The sequence below is a fragment of the Nymphaea colorata genome, chromosome 2 (genome assembly GCF_008831285.2).
Source record: "Nymphaea colorata isolate Beijing-Zhang1983 chromosome 2, ASM883128v2, whole genome shotgun sequence".
In the NCBI taxonomy this organism is placed as follows: domain Eukaryota; kingdom Viridiplantae; phylum Streptophyta; class Magnoliopsida; order Nymphaeales; family Nymphaeaceae; genus Nymphaea; species Nymphaea colorata.
Genome location: NC_045139.1, coordinates 586,519 through 608,202, shown reverse-complemented (window position 1 = coordinate 608,202; position 21,684 = coordinate 586,519). Strand labels below are relative to the sequence as shown.

The 21,684-nt window shown below is 36.8% G+C and overlaps 1 protein-coding gene across 1 annotated transcript; it reads right to left on the bottom strand.

The window, feature by feature from the left end:
* Positions 1-4,414: 4,414 nt before the first annotated feature.
* Positions 4,415-6,139, bottom strand: LOC116249059 (bZIP transcription factor 44-like). The gene has a single exon (XM_031622174.2). It carries the CDS (start codon positions 5,324-5,326, stop codon positions 4,868-4,870), a length of 459 nt encoding a protein of 152 aa, XP_031478034.1. The 5' UTR covers positions 5,327-6,139; the 3' UTR covers positions 4,415-4,867.
* Between the last annotated feature and the right edge of the window lie 15,545 nt (positions 6,140-21,684).

Genomic DNA, 21,684 nt, shown 5'->3' with positions numbered 1-21,684 from the left:
TTTGAGCATTTGAATAATGAAGAAAACAAACTCTCTAGAGAGAGAAAGAGAGATAGGTAAAAGTGAGGCAGGTTGATAAGGGATAGTTCCTTTGTTCACATGGCCCCCTCAGAACAAGATTGGACCGCTAACTGCTAAGATTGGACCACCAGCGGTTTAAATAGTCTAGAGAGAAGGTAGATCTATGTTAATTATGAGGCTGGGGCCAATCATATTTACCGGCTCTGCTTAAAGATATGCTCCTTTCTAGTGCTCCGACCACACAAAAATCATAGAAATTTAATGAATCTTGGCATATTGCTTTCTCAGTATCAAGTGGTCCAAGCAGGATTCTGATATCATGATTTCTATTGATTGAGCGTGATAAAAGACTTTGTGGTTAAGCACATGAAGTCGTTGGGTATTGGACAAAGATAATTTTAACAACACATACACCACAGTGTCATAGATGTCACAAAATTTTTGAAAATCTTGCGAACAAGGAAATCAAACAAAATGAAAAAATAAGAAAAAAATCGTGGTATTTTCAAGATCTAGCAATTGTATTGTGATTTTTTTCAAGATTTTAGTATTTTTTTTTTTAATTTTTAGATTTTTTCTAGGTTTTTTATTTTTTAAAAAAATAGTTGAGATTTTCCAAGTTTTTTTCAAGAAAAAGAACTTCACAAAAAAATGCTAAAAAAAAAAAAAATCTCACGAGTATTTTCTTGAGAACAATATTTGTGACACACAGAGGAGAATATTGGAGCATTACTTACGACATTTCAGCGGCGCGAACTAGAATAATTGGGTATGGAGACTTGCCGTGAGCTAATTTTGCCCCTAGAAGCAAGAGTCTTTGAAGCACACATATTTTGAAGCTGCTACATGGTCACAACCGCCGATGTCAGATACCTTTATAAAGAAAAAAAAAAAGGTCAACCTTTGCCTACCAGTTTGCCCAAAGTTTCGTGTGGATTCCAATGGAACATCATGTCCATGTCTCTTTCTTCTTTAGTTTATATATATATATATATATATATATATATATTGATCTCTCTGCCCAAGTTTGGTTTCTCATAGTATGCCACCCAATACATTGCATCAGGCAGTAGTGATTGAATTGAGATTCAGATGGTCTGAGGATTTCTCATCCTATATATATATATATATATATATATATATATATATATATATATATATATATATATAGACACACACACATGGGGTCAATTATGTAGTTGAAATGAAACAAAGAAGAAAAGAATAATTAATTAAACAACTCAAAAGCAGGAACAATCATTTAATGATCTTGCATCAGCATGAGAATTGCTTACCATTGTTATCATTATTGAAACTACATTGTGATGATTATTGAAATCCAAGTGGGGCATTTTGGTTCTCCTCTGAAGATGAAGAGATAAAAGGATATTTCACAGAATTAGACCTTTTTTTTTTTTTCTTTTTTGTGAACAGAGGACTCAAGTTTCGAAATTTTTTTTGTCGAATATCTATTCTCATGTATTTGTTTATTTCAAGTGGGTAGTCGGACAATTTTGAAGATTGAGCACTTTCTTATTATTTCGCCAAAAGTTAAGCAGTTAACGTAAACTAATAAGAATCATTCAACCATATATCAGAAGACGGCTTGAGTAATTAATTGGGAACATATCTTTCAACGGGTTAGGTCACAAGCATTGTCTCCCCAAAAAGTTTCTGTATTGTGTTGCTGTATGTGAAATTATGGGTTTCCTTCGCTTTCTTTTTTCTGCTTTTTCTTTGATCATGGGGTTGGACCAACAAGAACATTTCTCTTTCTGTAAGAATTCACACAGTTGTAAATTTTATTTCATTTTTCTTCTTCTTCTGATTTAAGTGACTTGGTTCAGTTGCTGTCATGCGGTGCAGATGCTGACCTTTGGGCCATTAAATTCCCGCTTTTCATTTTCAACAACTGAGTTCTGTGGGGATCTTTTAGTGCAAACTTAATTTCTTTTTTCTTGTCGAGTTGAATCCATTGTGCAACTGATTGAAAGCAGATGAACAGAAGATCCTTTTTGTTGCACTAAACCCCATAAAAGAAAAAAAGAAGAAGAAATATCCGACTTAAATATTTCTCCATTTTTGTTAAATAAAAATCTTATGAAGTTTATTTTGAACAACTCAGAAATTCAGTAGGCTCTCTCTCTCATATTATATTATATTACAGTGTATATTCAGTAAGTGGATTGAACAAATATAAAGACTACATAAACTGATTATGAACTATTAGATCAACTTGATATTGTTCACAAATTTTCATGTGCAAGCTTATTATTCTTCTTTTCAAACAATATACGTAATTTGTTGTATAATCAAGTTGTGACTTTTACATCATTTTATAATATCTTGTGTGTGTGTGTGTGTGTGTGTGTGTGTGTGTGTGTGTGTATCTTATAACAGATTAATGAATCTGATTGAAATTAAAGAAATATGTACTTTTGCGATTAAATTTTTTAAGTTTAGAACAACTCTTATAGTACGAAGCATTTGGTGGTAAAAGAATCAATGTTCTTCATGAAAGCAACTTGAATTCAACCACTTTTCCTCTAATTAGTAATTATGAACATTATTGTTTGGATTCTATATATTAATTTCTAACCTTACTGGCCCGCTGATTTTGAATTTTTGAGAGATTGTAGACTCTTAGTCGAACTCGTAACTTCAACGTTATAATTGTGTCTTCGTTTTGTCTGGGTACATCTGTGCAGGTGCATGTGTGCGAGAGCGCGCACGTGCACGTGCATGTGTGTGCTTTTGCAGACAAGCATGTGTGTGTATAGTTGTACATAAAGAATGCCAACTTGTAATCTCAGAAATCTGATCATGTGAATTATATTTCCAGTTGATGTGCCGGCTTCATAGAAATCCGAAAATGATTGGATTTCCCGTTCTTGAAATCCGGGAATTTCTCGGACAAACTCCACTTTATATTTCCAAACTCTTTGTTATAATAGTTGGTGCCCCGTACCATGTTCTCGACCTTCAAGGCTGTGTGCAAATTCCAGGGAAAAGAAGATCCACAGATATCTCTACTTTTTCTTGAAATATCGCGATTTCGAGAACGGAACTTATTAATCAAATTTTAAAAATATCGCTACGATCTTCACGTGACGCTGTGATTTGACTTTGTGAGGTTCATATTTTTCTTGATATTTAAAATATTTTAGTTTTGCTTCGGTTTCACACTTGTTATTCGTTTTCCATGTACTTTTTCTCGAAAAAAAATTTGTGCCAAATAGGTTTTCCGGATAGTGACATTTGGCAATTATTGTGCCTCACATTTTGATCCTCTCCTGTTAATGATCCGCATTAACCTGGCACTAGGGGACAAAAGCGTACCGATCAACTTTGTCCACTACACTTTCTTTCTTTTATATATATATATATAGAGAGAGAGAGAGAGAAAGAGAGAGAGAGATTTCGAACTTTTGCGTGTGAAGAGAATTTATCCTAGTATGCAAGGCTTTTTTTTTTTTTCTAGAAGCATCATTTTCTTCATAATTGTTTTTTGGTGCAAGAAAATAAAAACTTTGGTCCGTGAAAAATTGGGAAATGTATTACTTACTGGTACATAGATTGATTCACTAGCTTTGTTTTTTTAATCTCCGTTTGGTAACAAGAATGCTAGGTTCTTTGGAACACTATGTTCCTGTTACCAAACACTCTCTAGTGTATTTCAGAGCCAAAGAGAGCTTTACATGAACACGAAGACAGTACAGTTGCATGTTTTTATAAAAATACCATTTTCTCAATTTCCTAAAAATATTTTGAGGACAGTTCTCGAACACTGTTATCTCATGCATATCTGCTGGGTATTATTATTTTTGTGTTTTTTTTTTTTCTCTTTGAGGATAAGCTTTACCACTTCTTGATAGATCAAGGACCTACGATACCTAATTATCTTTTCTGGATATTTTCAGAGACAGCAGAATCATTTATGTCATTTCAGATTCTAGATATGCATGGCGACTTTCAGGGAAAAAAGAATACAGAAAAAAAAATGAATGAGTCTGATCCATCATTAGGTGATCATGGCGTAAGCTTTTGATCTCCATTTTCTTTGAAAAATATTGGAAGACAATGGAGTTATTTAAATTGGTGTTGTCAATATCAAAATTTGAAGTGCATTGCTATGTTGTTGATAGAATATTGGCCGATTTAAACAGAAAAATATTGCTGTTGATAAGATTTGATTTATAAACTTCTTCGCCATTTTACCAACTTTTACCAATTTGTTTTCTTGTCTTCTGCAAGTTCACTTTCAGAAAGCGCCAGCCTCGTTTTCCTGGCCATTTTCTTTTTCATTTTTTTAATTGTAAAACGAAGTAGACAGCTTTGATTCAATAATAGAGCAAGGAATCAACCAAAAGAAGACACCAACTTCAACACGAGAGACAGTAATAAAGACTGCATTACATTATAAAAGCAACGCCATTACATCAACTACAGGCATATGGTAGACCCCATGGAGGTACATATATATGTCATAAACAAGACAAACCCTTCCATCTTCTCTTCATGAGAGATCAACCAAAATGGTAGAAGAAGAAGAAGAAGAAGAAGAAACTAGAGCAGCTCTTCAGAGAAAACACCCACCAACTTCATCATTTGGCTCCAAGGACCAGACTAACCACAGCCAAAAAAAAAAAAAAAAAAAAGACCCACCTGCCAGAAAACACCACAGACAACAAAGAAAAAGAGCAACAATAACATGAACTCTTAACAAAAAGAGAAAAGAAGGAAAAAGAAAGTGAAAAAGAAGATGATCACGCCCATCTGCTCCTGGTTTTGGTGAAAATTACACCCAAATTCTCAAGATGCACATCAATCAGATGATACATACGTATCAGTATTGAAAAATATCTGCTGATGCAGTGATTGGTTGGTTCATGAGGGGCACATCCCAAGGTCTGAGCAGGGGATCAGGGTACTGCTCTACTGGGTCCATGCAGAACCCACTGAGGTCCTGCATGTAACCCAGCATTTCTGTGAGGCTCTGCAACCTGGCAGTGAGCTCCATGATCTGGGCTCTGAGGGTGGCGTTCTCTGCCTCTAGGCTCAGATAGTGCTGGGTGGTGACGTGCATCCTGGAGAGAATCTGGTTGTTCTCATTCCTAAGGAGGGTCACTTGGGCCATGAGATCATCCAAATGCTTCTGCTTCCGCATACGCGACCTCCTTGCGGATTCGCGGTTAGAAAGCATCCTCTTCTGTCTCCTCTCGTCCATCTTCTGCTGCAGATCTTCCTCAGAATTGCCGCTTGAAGACGTCGTCGAGATCGTAGGACTGGTGCTGTTGGAAGCCATGAATCTCTGAATATCTCTTTCTCCTCCCTTTTTTTCTTTATGGATTTTGTTTTTCTCAGATGAAGAAGGAAAATTCAGCAGGATTTTATGGATATATAGGTACGTATATATACAGTTTAGGACTCGATTTATTCTTCCTACTACTGCTAGAAAAAAAAAGTAAACTTGAGGGCAGCAGAACCCCGATTGTTCAGAGATGACGATTAGTTCATGAAAAAACGTAGAACCAGTAAAGGAACACAACTGAAAATGACTGAACAAGATGGGTCCTGCGCCTCAAGGTTGAATTGATCATAAACCCGGAAAGAAGGAGTTCAGATAATAACTGTATCATGAAGTAGAACCATTAAGAACCAGGGTATGGTGATCCGTGAGAGTGGGGAAGGAAAGGGAAGGGCTTGAAGAGAGAGATCCCTCTACGGGCGCTCAGCACCTCTTCTTGCAAAAATTTGGGAGAACACCCACAAAGAAACTCCTGCAAGAACCCAAGGTTTTGTCACCACCTTCAGAGAAACCCAGATTTGTACCTGAAGGTCTCAAAAGGCAGAAGAACCACACAAGGGATGTGGGCAGAAGTTACTGAAGCACAAAATCTTCTTAAAATTGAGATTTTGGCATGAAAAGATGCAGGGATAGCTCGTGGGTGTTCTTCAAGACACTCAAAGGGAGGTGCAGCAGAGGCTGGATACTGAAGCAGAACCTCAGGACCAACAAGGGGAAGCCTGAAAAAGGCAGAGACTGAACCAAGAAAAACTATAGCGAGAGAGGGAGAAGGGGCTTCTTAGAGTTCAGGTCCCGGAATTTATAGATAAAAAAGGGGAGAAGAACAGCGAGAGAGAGAGAAAGAGAGGGGGGGAGAGAGAGAGAACATTGGAATCTCTTTCTGAGAAAAAAAAAGAGGAAAATATATTATTGGTTATTGAAAGCAGTGATAAGACATGTGGGGTGGAAACATATCCTGCAGAACCGGCCAATGTCCAGCTAGTTGGCAAAACCCAATTCACTCCCTTTATTTGTTTTCTTTATTCTACGTCTCTGAAAATGACTCTCACCCCACCACCTCTGATAGTTTTACTGCAGTAAAATGAACAGGAACGATCTCCCGCACCCTGCCACAGTATTAGATCGTGACACGATCACAACAGCATCCTCCATTTAGATTTCTCTCTTTTATTTTCATTAACTAAAAAGCAAGCTCCTTAAAGGAGACTCAGTCAGTGGGTGCAGCACAACAAGACACAATGGGTGATGCAACCGCTAGGTAATATCCCACCACTCCACTTACATTAAGATGCTGAGTCACTACACTAAACTGAGTTTGGTAAAGAAGGGTGATTACACCTCTCTCCAACAATTTCCTCTTTAGGCTTTCTTCTGCAACAAAACCTTCCGAGTCCTTTTGGTATGTTCTGTACAACAGGATTTTCCTTTAAACACACTCAGACTTTCATGCAGATTATAGCATTTTCATGTCCCTCACATGTAAGAAATTTGCAGGTAATGGTTTCTATATACACCTAACCTTGATTACTACCTTGTATCCTGAATTGCAGCCTTTTTTTGTTCCAAACTGCAGAAAACTTATGAAGGGAGCTGAAACCTTCACGAAGGAGTCAACATTGCATCCTATTCATTCACTTAGAGTAAAGCATGCAGAATGATGAGCTTTAATGGGTTGTCAATAGTAAGCAAGCTAGCTATAAAGCTCAATGGCTGTGGTGTGCTTCCTTTCCCTTTTCTGTTTTCTACTGTGGAATTTCACACCATTGTTGGGCATCACAGGAGGAGGCATCTCTTAAGCTAAGCTGCTAGCCAAAAAAGCAAAAGGGAAAGGAAACAAAATTCCAAAGGGGACCAGCCCAATTATCTCTTAATGTAGGTTGGGAATTGAATTCAAGGCCACAAATAGGGTGGAATTGATTCCACTTCTACGGCAACGCTTGGAATTGGACATCAAATTAGAAGTTGGACCACTTGGGCATGCTCCAGATTCCTCCCACATGATGAAATTTAAACAGGAAGGGAACCAAACCATCCCATGATTGATATAGGGCTACCCTTAATCTTGGCATATACCCCAAAATCTTGGCCCTATCATTGCTTGGTAACTTTGTAGATTGCTTTGCTATATATACATTGTATATTTGTTACCGGCAGAAACTACAGGCACTTGATACCAGACTCTGACAATGGCTGGATTTCTTGAAATTTCTTCACTGTAAAGTGTATTCCTTGGTCGAAACGATTCATGGCGACTAATATATTGTCACTTCAAGCACCAACCAACTTCTTTGTCTTGATGCAAATGGTTCAAGATTTTGGAATTTCTTTCTGCAAAACAAAGCTCTCTTTCTTTCTTTCTTTTTCACTCTTTTCAATTCAATGGGCACGCTTGAATTGTTGGTTAAAAGCCAACTTCATGCTGGAATCATGGTATCTGCAACCAATCAACACGAGACAGGAGTAGCAGATGGTGTCTAACAATGCCCTTCACGCATGTGGCACATGGATTCTGCGTCTCATGCGATTCAGGGGCATCATATGCTCTCGCTGCTTCAACAGTTTGGGCATTAAACCTCCATAATGGACAAAAATGGTAGGACTCCCCACTAGGCTGCCTCTGATTTAAGACCTTTTAAGTTGAAGGGTGGCTTCAAAAGTCCAATGTTTGGGGTGCGTCTCTCTCAGGCTATGGGCCTCTGCATGATTTCACTGCTATGGAGAATAATGATTGATCAAAGGTTGAGACCTTGACTCCACAGTTGTCGAAGCACCATTGAACCTTGCATTTAGGGTCCAACACTACGCTAGTGCCTCGTGAGAGAGCAAGGTATAAGTGGTTCTACTCCATTAGTATGGAGGCATATCACCTTGCCGACGGGAATCGAGGTGAAGATGGTAACTTTAGTAGTACCAGTTCGATCAGCTATGTTATGCCCTTTGAAATAACAAACAAACCTTGTGAAAATCTTTTGGGAAAACAAAGAGCTAGATCATGGTACCAGCAGAAAAATATATAGAAATGCAATAAAGTACAAGACAGGGAGCAATAGGGATGGAGAAATGGAACTGGATTAGGATTCGTATCCACTGGAAACTGTCATCCATATCATAGTAACAGCACCATGTTGTACATATATATTATGAACCCGGGCCCTATTAGAATTGGTACTTTTCCATAATGGAGGAGATGTTTGATTGCCCCAAATGGTCCAACGACATGCAGATCAAGTCATGGATCATCCTTTTAGTCCTAAATCCAGTTGGGGGGCGGGTTTGGATAAGGTTAAAGACCCGAAGCGATTCAAAAACACCCCAAGGGCGTGCTTGAATGATCAGACATTGTCCCAAGGTTTGAAATTGTCTGAGATGATTCATCTCAGGAATGAATGTCTGTGATGACTTGTCTCACGACGCATTATCCACGCATCCAAAGTCCAATTTCGCATAAACAGGCAATCTCGGCCCAATCATCCAATCGTTAATAAAAATGACAACTTAGTTAAAGAAAGTGAATTCTAGATGTAAGTAATTTATTGAGGGTGACGTGAGTTATCCTTTGGTTGAAATTTTATTCAAGCTTGGAATCTAAGTGGGACCATAGTTACATTTACCATGTGTCATTGTCTCATATATATATATATATATATATATATATATATATATATATATATATATATATATTATTGTTGGGAAGTGTACGAGGAAAAAGACCATTTTGGCTTTTGACTTCCACGTGACGATAATGCCCTCGCTTTATAAAAAGCGTTAAAAAGTAAGCTTCTTAAGTAAGCATACCATGTGTTGTTGGAGTATCTCCTTCACTTTGAAACAAGATCATGTAAAAGGCGATGTTGGTCTAGTTTCTTTAGCTCAAAATGACAAAAATACCCTTTGCACGGGAAAAGTTCCCTTTTCTTTTCTTTTGGAAAACAGAGTGGGTTAGTGGGGACATCATGGGAATTAATGTTGGATTCGAGGCTAGTCTGGATGGCAGCAGCTTTCTAGTTAGTTCTTTTATGCTTTTTGCCCTGGCTGGTTAGGGTTCATTGCTTGGTGCAATGGTAAAGAATGAAGCTAGGCTTGTGGGCAAAAGGTAAGTTCAGGTCCTAGAGAGCGACTACGCCGTCGTGCCACCCAACCGGATTCGTATATCTAGTTAGGCAAGTCGGCTTAAAGTCTAGTTCGAAAGATCGGTACGCGTAGTACCTAAAATATGCATCGTTTGCCCGAAGAACGCCCGAAAAACGAAGAAACTTTCTTGGATGACAAGGAAGGGACCAGTGGCGAAACTGAAAAATCATAGCAACAAAAGCACAAGTATGTAAATTTCTAAGTTAGAAGAAGTGACTATATATTTATTTATTTGTAGGAAGACGAAACTCCACTCCGGCCGGAAACCTTTGTTACTTATAAGAGGTTGCTTGGTAATAATGATAGTATGTAACAGTTCTATTTACCTTAAATATTGAAGGAAATGTATGCTATGTTTCAGTATCTTATGAATCTACTCAAATATTTGAAGTATATTTATGTTTTATAAATTTGCTCTAATTAATTTATGAAATGGTCACAAAATGTTATTTCTATTTTCATATATATATATATATATATATATATATATATATATATATATATATATATATATATATATATATATAGAGAGAGAGAGAGAGAGAGAGAGAGAGAGAGAGAGAATCAAACTGTTTAAGGGGCGGCACCAGCCCATAGAATTTTATGCTGTTAGTTTGGCGACCATAAGTGCAACAAGTGACGGTCGAAACGGCCAATGTATGGCTCCAGAGCCAAATTATTAGATAAAGATAGAATACGAAACAAATTTGACATTAACGAGAGAAGGAAAAGTGCTTTGATTAATTAATTAATTTTTCTTTTTTGAGAAAACTAGCAGCTTAGGACATGGTATTGTATTATGTCCCTTAGAAAAGAAAAGAAGCGGTTTTTTTTTACAATATTCCAAGATGTCAAAACATATTTCTTATTGAAGACATTATTGAAATTTATAAAATAATTAAAGAAAGATGCTTCTAGCATGTACTGTGGCATATACGTTGTATCGTGCCTTGCCATGCATTAATATTAATTTTCTAGCTTTATGCCGCACTTTTTAATGTAAATAAGTAATATATATATATATATATATTTGAAGAAAGAAAAAGAATCAGAAGACAACCTGATCACGTTAGAATTTTATGGTGCTTTAATGAGGCTTCTTTATTACCAAAAAATGCATGATTTCCTCCTTTCTTCTATCGTTAGTCACTTTCTAATATCCATTGGATCCGATGTCGAATCGGATCCGACCGTGGTCCATTCTAAACTTATTAAGGGCATTTTTGTAAATAAACTCACATGGAAAACTAAGTGCAAAAAACAAAAAAAAAAGAAATTTGGGCATCAATGCCAAAAGGTATGTTCCAAGATCTTTCCTTTAAAAAAATAAAAAATGAAGTCCAATTAAAATAAAATTTTTATGACTTAGTGGTTGGATGTCAATGTCCAGCCAGGCTTTTCTATTTCTAGGGGCTCTGCCAACTTTGGCCTTTAATGGGAACCCTGGCTTGAGCCAAGTATGAACCCCTGGAATATTCCATGGTCCAGCTTCCAATAAAATATGGGCATCATGTACCTTTCCCCATCTAGATTAATTGTTAATTGAGAGAGAAAAACAGGGGGTGACTTCTTGGTGTTAAGGGTGAATAACAATGTCGACTAGTGAACGAGTTCGAGCCGAGTCATTTGCTTAACGAGTCGAGCTTGAGTTCATGAGTCGATTCATTCAAATAATCAAGTTGAGTTCGAGCTCAACAAGTAACTGTCGAATCAAGTTCGAGCCTTAATTGAGTTTGTCGAGTTTTAATCAAGTCGAAATATTCAAACAAGTTTACGAGTTTGTTAATCGAGTTCGAGCTCGAGCTCAACACATAACGATGAACATCAATTCTATTCAAACGAGTTTTTTGAGCTCGAGCTCAACACTTAACTGCCGAATCGAGCTCGAGTTGCTTCGGTCGAGCTATTCTCGAGCTCGAGCCGGGTCGAGCTTGAGGTTTCATTAGTCGTTAATTATAAGTTTCTGACTAATTTTTTATAAAAGTTTCAAAATTTTTCGTTAATTATAAGTTTCAAAATTTTAATAGGAACCAAAATATAATTCGTTCATTTTTTTAAAATAGGGTAAACTAAACTTTTTAAATATCTCAAGGGGGACCAGACCATGACCCCTGCATCCACCCTTGAACCTAAGTAATCTAATCTGATTTAGATTCAAATTGGATATCAGATCGAATCACTTTATCTGATCTGATTGAATGCATTTAAAATTCAATTCAATATTTGGGTAAACCTGATCCATCTACATCCCTATTAGGGATAAGGATGATTGCACCTCACGCGGATCAAGGACAAAGCTAGAGCAGGACCCACTTCAGGCAATGGGAGAATCTCATGTTTGAGACTGGAGAAGGAAACAAAAATCCATGTTCTTTTGTCATAAGCTGTATCTACAGCTTGGCAGATGAAACCTATACATATTTATCTAAGCATAGGAAAACTTATTGATTTGAGATCTTCGGATCTAAGATATAATCGCGAGTTCATTCAAATGGACTATTGCTCTCTCTCTTATAATGATAAAGAGTTAATCAAGCTCTAGATTTGTAATTAGAAAGATTATCACACTTTACAAGCAAAGTTGGAGATATGGAGTCACAATGAGATCAATTGATTGTTGCAAGAGGACAATTTTCCATGGAAGGGACACATAGAAAGTGCTCTGGAAGAACAAAAAAGTAGAGGGATTTTGTGTCCACTGTTTGGACTGGAATACGTGGGCGCCACCAGTCGCAAACATCATTAATATGAAATTAATGCTATTGTTCCCTCAGTCAAATAAAGTTTTAGACCACTTTCCGCTGTTTTGTGCTAACCATAGATAGACAATCAAACACATAATGTGATGAAAAAATAATACACAGAAAGTCGAAGAGAGAAAGACCAGACTGTTTTTTCACTCGATTTTAGCAGCATTGTCTCGCAATCAAACATCAAGTTGAAAGAGATTTTACAGTCAAACAAAAGCAAAGGTGGTTGATTCTCATAAGTACTAATAGCGGAGCCGAAGCACTGTTATAAAAATTCTCATTTTTCAGCACAACATATATAAATAAGTAAATAATTGTAAGAAATCTATGTAAAAATAAATTAAAATTTTGTTGCTGGCGTGGGCAGTTGCCTACACCAGTCTATATATAACTCCGCCACTAAGTACTATGCTTCTGTCTCTGTGGCGTACTACTTAAGTTGAAGGGTACACAACTGCCATCATTGACGTCAATGCAGATATGAACTCTTTTTGGGTAGTGAGTCATAATCATCTCGCTCACCTGAAATAGTTGCAAGTAAAATGAAAGCAAGAAGATCATGAAAATGGGGCAGTTGGAGAATAATGCAAAAGTTCAAATTTTTATGTTGCTGGAAGTACAACTGCAGGTGAAATAAATGCAAAGAAGAAGAGGGTTTGACACTTTTTTTTTACTTTTACCATATTATATAGTCACATAATACATCTTAGCTATTAAAATTTTGGGGGTTTTCAACTTAAAATTCTTTTTAAGTCAAATTTCAAGGCTGGTGGCCAAGTTTTATCTTTTGTGGCAATAAAATAAAAGAAAGCAAAAAGAAGCAAGCATTTTTCTGAACCAACTTGGGTCCGGTTTGTCCCAATGGTGGTGCAGGTGGGTCCCAAGCACACTGGTCCAGACCACTGTCTTCATAGGAAGGTTGTGGGCCCCGCCTTCACTCATTCAAGAACTGTGGGACCAGCTCCCCTCTTGTCTGTGCCCTCAAGCCTGGGCCCACCATCAATGCACTTTTTCTGTGGGACCCACTTCAAGAAAAAATATTAAGCCTACGCACTTGTCCCACTTAGGTGCACCAACCATTCAACCAATTTGAAGTAAATATTCATTGCTCACAAAATGCAAGTCCAAATGAATTTTAGGTATATGTATATATATATATTGATCAAACAATACGTCATCGTTTATTTTTTGATAAAAATTTTCAAAAAAGCTGCCCATTAATAGCAAATATTAATTCTTGATAGATGACAAATACGCTTTTCTTAAAGACAAAAATATCTTTCATTGGTCAAAGAAAGAGTTGTCTTCATTAGCGGTGTACCTTTATCATTTCATAAGAAAGATTAATGTTTTTTTGTGTCTGCCGACTACTACTAAAAAGGATTTTTTTTTTTAAATGTTGAGCGTTTATTTGCTAAATTTTAAAATATGAACACTGAATTGCTATTTGCCTAAATGTTGTTATTATTATTATTTTTTTTGCATAAAACTTTTAGAAGGTAATTTGTACATGGCTTATGTCATGGATGATGTTAGAGAAGCTATGGCTTTAAAGAATGGAGGCCTTTAAAAGAAAAATGGACCGCATGCTTGCTCCTCATAAAGAAGTTAACTAAGCAAATTTTAAAAGTGGTAGAAAGCAAAAGTGAAGATCAAGTTTTTCATTAAACTGGTAATATTCTATTTGCCTTTAGTTTTCGAATCCTTTCTCTTGTGTTTGCCAGGGCAATGAGCGGAGGAAAGGGCTGCATAATGCCTTGCCAATTGGCTGAGTATGTATGATAAAAAGACGAAGGAACGGGTGGACAAGAGTTCCTAAAATATTTTCTCTTACTTCCAACATTATCTGTTTAAATACAATAAAATCATTGAAATTGAATTCAAAAACTTATTGCATGCGTCATGGATGTGGATGTGTCGTGTTTGATTGGACATGACCAAACATCCATCCCCATTGTGACGTTTCGTGGGGACATGCATTTGCGCATGCATATATATATATATATATATATATATATATATATATATATATATATATATATATATATATATATATATATAAGGATACAATGTGGTCTACTTTGGTCCAGGGAATAAGATACTGATTGAAAATTATAGGACACTAACGTATTCCTCATTTTCATTGCTTCTTTTCTCGTTAAGCCAACTTCGTCTACATATATATATATATATATATATATATATATATATATAGAGAGAGAAAGAAAGATATATATATATATATATATATAAGGATACAATGTGGTCTACTTTGGTCCAGGGAATAAGATACTGATTGAAAATTATAGGACACTAACGTATTCCTCATTTTCATTGCTTCTTTTCTCGTTAAGCCAACTTCGTCTACAAGTTTGGATGTCTTTGCATGGTAAAATTTTACATTTTTGACATTTGTTAGAGGTTTCACCATTATGCAGAGGCAGTGGCGGAGCCAAGATTTTTCATCGGTAGGGCACCTCCATTAGTGACACAATTTTGGTGTGGGCATTACATAAAATTTTAAAGTCATAACTACGTGAAGTTAACATATGTAATGAAGTTTTTTGATGGACTGGCATGGGCAGTGGCCCACCCCAACCAACAAATAGCTCCGCTATTGTGCAGAGGGTAGATGCTCATGAGAGTTTAAATTGTGTTTGTGCGGCGTAACTGATTAGGTCAGTGGTTGGTAGGCAGTCGGTCTCTGTTAAAAACTCGATGGTTTCTGCCTTATAGAAAAAGCCAATATGTGTCAGGACCACGAGGGTGAGGGAATAATCTTAGGGACTTTACACATCAGATGAATGATAAAGTCTCTCGACCCAAGGTGGTTTCCCCCAAGTAAATCTTGAAAAATATATAAACCCCTTGAGTAGACTTTAATCTTACAATAAGCGGCATATTTTTTGAATTCAAACTTAGTCATACAAATATGAATTAATAAGGCATTGGAAACAACAACAATAATAATAATTTGAGATTTCTTATATATCTTTTTATTGTTTTTTATGGGGAAAAGACCTACCAAATTAAATCTCCATACTATTTGTGTATAAAAAAGTGGGTGTGGGTGAGTGCATCCACTTTGGGCTCTCCTAGCCAAAGGTCACCTCATAATTCAAAAAGATAGCCATTTTAGACCCAGACAACAGTTCATGGTGCTGCCCAAAAGCATTTGGAATGAAAATGGGTGAAGGCCAAGGAGTGCATCCTTATTTTTGGAAGCAACTTCTTCATTGAGCTAAAAGGCGCTACCTGCACTGTTAGAATTGAGAAAGATGGCATATGAACTTGGTGACTGGAATTTATTAGAATAGTACATGTTTGGCATTTTTCTTTCTTAAGAGAAATATTTCATTATTCTTAAGAAATATTTTCCCACTCAATTGATCTCTGTGCTAATTGGGTAATTGACATGACACGCAAACGCTTAGTTTGTGGCAAAAAATCGAAACATGGAATATTTGCCCTCCCATTTCTCAAATCGACTTGTTCCACTAATTTATTATTATTATTATTATTATTATTATTATTATTATTATTATTATTTTGCTCTGGCTAAATTACCAAACTTGCAAGTTGCCGCGAATATATAAATGAGTAATTGTTTGATATAAATTGGGAAGTCTTGATCTGCAATTCAAACTGAAAACATTTCGCTGGATTGTTTAATCCAAATTTGGAAAACACCAAGAACTTTCTTTATCTGAATAGGTATGGACTAACATTGTCCAAGATTTGATGGACGAGATTTTAGGAGTAAGAGATGCGGAAAAAGTATATCACACCTTAGGATAGTTTCATTCAGGAGTATTTAATTCAAGCCAGTATCCAAATTAAAAAATACAAAAACTCATTCTTGAAGCAGCATTCAGACCTTTTGAATACTTTCTCATCAGCAATTGGGCGAAAAGGTTCAACTAATTAGCAACCACAAATCATTGCTAGTGTTACTTTGTAATTAACAACTTTTCTTCTTATTTTATCTTGCAAATTTCTCCTATCTTTGGTAAGTCAACATCAATAATAAAAGGGTAAAGGCCCACATTACCAAGACTAAAGGTGTAAGAATTAAGATATACAACAACAACATTATCACCTAAAGGAAGGTTAGGCAACGGCCCGGGCCATCGCCGGGTACCCGGCCCGGGCTTGGGTTTTCCGAGTTGGGCCGGACCTGCGCCCCATTTTGGATGTTAGGCCAGCCTAGGTCCGACTCGTTATTGGGCCAGCCCGGGTACCCGGCCCAGCCCGGCCTTGGGTTTTCCGAGTTGGGCAGGACCTGCGCCCCATTTTGGATGTCAGGCCAGCCCATGGCCGACTCTTTATTGGGCCGGCCCATTGCCTAACCTAAATTGGTGCTCCTACGCTTAACTTAATCGAAGCAATGGCAGAACCCCGCGACCAGCTACCAACCACTTATATATATATATATATATATATATATATATATATATATATATATATATATATGTAAAGTGGCTATATGTGCATGCATGTACGAAGCACATATTTGGGAAAAGTTGTAATATAGATATAATATGGATATATAAGTCAAGAAAGTTCGAAAAAAGGTACATGAACCCACTACAAAATGTAGTCAAAATTTTAAATTGAGAGGGCATTTTTGGATGTTTACATCGAAGATATTTTTGATGAGAGTGGCCATACATGACCTTACAAGTTGCGCGCATATGTATGCAAAAATATTGGGTATACAGTTAGTTAGTACTGTACTTTCTAATATAAACCACTTATTTACATGGCCCATTTAGCATTTAGGTTCAATAAAAGTTACGGAATTGATTCATTGGAATATTTCTTTTATAAAATGGAGAAGCCACTTTTTAAGGGAAGCGACTTTGCCTCACTAGGTCTCATCACTACAGTTATCACAAAAATATTCCCTAGCTAACATGAATTTGTCTTAAAGATTGATGCAAATTCATGAATACTATGTTACAATATTCCATGAATCCGAAATAGTTTGTTTTTGTTTCCATTATCAAATGACACAATAAAAAAACACACAGATTTTAGGTGGTTTACAATGACATAACCGCGCCAACCAGTAAAAAAGTAAAAGAGCTCAAGCTTTCACCATAAGTAGATCTATTTGATTCACCATGTCACAAATAATGTCTCGGAGTTTTAAACGGCGAGGTTTTTCTCGGGTATACTACGACCAACATGAAAAAAATGAGAAAAATATAGTAAATTTTTAAAAATGTTAAAAAACTAAAAATAAAGGAAAAATAAAATAAGTGAGAAACTAATAACATAAACATCAAAAGATCCGTAAATTTGCAACAAACAAAAGATAGAAAATGAAAAAACTATTGAACATTAAAAAAATTGGAAAAAAAACTGAAAATTGAAAAGAACGTGAAAAACACATTAAAAAACACTTTTTTTTAAAGTTTTAAATAGCTAGTTAATTTATCACATTTTTTTAAAAAACGTGTTTTATGTGACTACGAATTTGAACTACTTTCTCATTGACAGTAAGACCATATTGCTCCATTGGACCATTAGAATATGCCCTAGTAGAGACACAATTATCAGAGTTTCCACAGTACCCAATAATGCTTCAATCAAACAAGGTAAATCTCAATATCTGCACATACCTACCTATTTTAGCCTGTGGTAGGCCATTAGCATAAAGTATTGACAGTGGCCCTAGATCAACTTAAACAATGTTATTAACCACTATATATTTTTTTCCTTCCATTTTATAGTGGTTATCATGTTTGATCAAAAGGAAAAGAAAGAACCAGAAAAAAAAAAAACTAAGAATCTTCTCATGTGCTGATGGGTTTAACACTATATCTCTTCCCCTTACAAGAACAACTTGTTAAAAAAAATGTGTGGTCAGATTGTCTGTACCTGTGTTTTCTTATTCAATTCACGAACGGTAGCGGAGTTAGAAATTTCTGGCTAAGGGGCACACCGAAGCATGCACGGCATGATTTGTAGGTCCGCCACTGTTTCGGAGTTTGATGTTGACAAAACTAAATAATGTCTCATATTTCTGAAAAAAAAAAGGTTGAAGGAGAGTCATGACAATGGTTCTTTGGATCCAAATATCCAATAGTACACATAAGGCAGTGCAATAATTCACAAGTCCTTAATTAGTGGTAAAAATTTATGGTGCACTTTTGGTTTTATGGCTGTTATTGCTTCACAAAAGTTAATTTAGTATAAAGTATTCAGCTTTTGTCTTATTGATCATTGTTCCTTTTGTCCTTCATTTTTTGGCAAAAATTTTGTAAAACTTTTACTTTGATGAAAAATGCATGAAGAAATTCAATGATCTCTGGGTCACATTCCACCACAGCACTACCAAACTATTTTAATTCCCAAGAGGCTCGCCTCTTTTTGGAGTGTAAGAGGCCAACAAGTGAAAACTAAGATTTTGTCATTGCAGGCACCGCACTATGATTTCAAAATTTTAACAAGAGTCGAAATATAATTTTTCAATTTTTTTTATAAAGATTAAACTAAAATTTTTAAAATTTACATATAAAATTTTAAGTTTCTAAAAATCTGAAGTGTGACCATGGTCCCTGCCAGGCCCCCTGCCTCTGCCCTCGAAACTCACAGATGTTGCGACCAACAATTTGTTTTCTTTTTCATTGAACCATTGATAAAATCATTGCTTCTTAATTATATATATATATATATATATACACACACACTAGATCTTAGATGCTAGATCTATAAGAATGAACTTGGTTATTGGGTTTTTTACAATTGACAATTGAGAGTAAAAGAAAGAGAGAGAAAAAAAGAGAGAGGACATTTTAGTCATAATTCTCATTTTTTTTTGTTCTCTTAACTGCCAATATGAAAAATATTCAATGACCAAGATTATTAGCACACACACCTGTCTATATTTTTCTGAAAAATGCGCACTCTCATATGAACTTGCACCCTGCACGCGCGGACGCATGTGCCACATAAGCTGCGAGGTTAAAGTTGGATGTACTTCCAGATAGGTAGGCAAGCCCGTGGAGCCAATGGCGAACTTTAGGGTTTTTACCAAGAGGACACTTGTCCACATGCTGTCCGCAATTTCAGAGTGTGTGTGTGTGTGTGCATGCATGCATATATGTGTGTGTGAGAGAACCTCACTAGAAAGTAAAAGGTGCCCATATCATATCATAGGACCACCTCTTCAACAGGTAGAACACAACTACCTGAACTTTAGCACATGAAACATACAAGAAGAGCAACCCATTTTTGTGGGGTAACTTTCAAACAACTTTCTGCATGAAAGGAAAAGTATGGCATTGGGGAAAAGTGGAATTCAGTGTGTGGGGGAGTTAAAATTCAGCCCAGTGGATGCCAGGGTGCCATCAACCATAGTTGCCAAAAAATGGAGGACAGATGTTAACCCCAACAATGTTCGCGTGCATCCGCCTGCAAAAAATATGGAATGATTCCATATCACGTTCGATCAGTACTCAGTAGGGATGTCAACAGCTCGGATACGATCTTCAGGTTTCGGTGCATTAATCCGAACTTTTGTGCATGCGGGAACGACAACTTCGCTTAATACTTCAATCTAGTGGCGACAGAGATACACCTGCAACAGTATTGAACTCTTGGCCTTCTTCAACTTGAAAAGAACCGAGCCTAGTTAGCCCAAAGACCGGTTTCCTCGTAACCAGAAAGTACAAGCAACCTGAGTTGAGAGACATCTTCGCTACCCAACTTGCATCAAACTGGTTGGCCCTTTCTCCTCCCCTTCCAGGTTAAGAACTTGTTTTCCTTGTACAAGGAAATCTGTGCCCGTGGAGGTTTGAACTCTACCACAACAAGAGTCATAGATCAAAATTATTTTTACCAATGCTTTATGGTGTGTAGAGGCTAACTCCACCGCCAAGGTAGAAACCTCTATTTTCTCCATCCTTTCAGGGTTGCTTTTAGTGTCTTAGGGTGACAACGCCACTACGGGGTTGCTTTTAGTGCTTTAAGGAGACACCGCCCACTATATTTCAACTTGCACATCGATACCCTCTACTTCTTTTTGTAGCACAAAGAGTTTATGTCATATAAATTTGAAACGAAAACTGATTTCTTATCAGTCCCGCTCCATTTGTTGCGCCAACCCCATTGAGAATACAAAGAACGACCACTAAAACCAGTTCACAAACCAAATCAACAAGGCTATAATGAATCGACCAAAACATTAAACAGGTAATTTAAAGTGAATAAATAAATAAATGTAGAAAAAACAAATCAAAATAAAGAATCAAAATAATTAAAAAAATTGGTCGAAAAAATTGACATATGGTGCTCTTAAAAGGTTTACTGAATTTGTTTTGTTTTCCTCAACACCCCTCTCTGAGAATCTGGTTCGCGGAAAGGGCCAAAGCCCGCAGGCCTGCTATTTGCTGGGGGAAATGAGTTTGCTTCCACTGTTTGATATTGACCAAGTTGGCCTGTGAAAAAAAGTGGATCTCTGCACAGAAAGCGCCACTTCCTCGGCCACGCTTGTATGGTGTTGCAGAAATCCTTTCAAGATACGAAAGGTAAAGCATATGGGGGAAAAGGCAAAATCAAAAAGAAAATCCGATAGAAAAAAAAAAAACGAGAGAAACAAAAGAGAAGCCTCTAGATTGATTGGTGCATGTGCAATTTAGAGGAATGGTACAAGCGGAACATGATGGGGACTTTGAGGACGCATTATTCCTCAGCAGTAACTTGATTTTGTGTACATTAAAGCTACATTAATTGCTGTAGCTTTGAAAGTCTTTCAGTGTTTAAAGTTTTAAACTTTTCTTCTAATGGGACTTTAATTTGGATCCCACTTGCCAAGAAAGTTTATGTTTGTAAAGTCGTGATTAAGGCTGCCAGATCCTGAAACCTGCAAAAGAAAAGGTTTCTCCATTGCCTTGGCCTTATAGCAGGAGAGAACTTATACATCAGTGTCCGACTCTTTGGCATTTCTTGAATGTCTCAAGCTCATTCCTCTACTTAGGTAGGTCGGCAGAGCCTTTCTAGGTGCATTGCTGTAATTCAAGCTTCATTACGCCTGAAGTATTTGCAACCACAGTTTGAACTTACGAACATTCTTCCTTCTTTCTTGGACAGATGCGCAGATGGAGAACAGGCTGCCGTGCTGATCATGTTAATCTCTCACCTTCTTATCGCCGCTTGCCTTCAATAGTGCAGAATCTATTAATCATTGATCTGCGCAAAGTCTAATGATGGGTATGAAAATAGGAAGATGATTGGAGTTAATTTCTTCATACCGCCCAAGGAACAGCCTCTATAATTGTTGGTATGTCTGTGTGCGTGCGTGCGCACACCTGTCTGTGTCGGCGTTGTATATCTGTGTGTGAGTGCGTGAAAGAGAGAGAGAGAGAGAGAGAGAGAGAGAGAGAGATTCTTTGTTCTCGTCTTTGAAGGCATAATCAGAAAGAGAAAGTGCTTTCCAATAACTTCAAATATATATTATATACAAAT

Bases quoted from the DNA above. Each gene is read 5' to 3' on its own strand.
- LOC116249059 (XM_031622174.2), bottom strand. From the start codon at position 5,326: ATGGCTTCCAACAGCACCAGTCCTACGATCTCGACGACGTCTTCAAGC.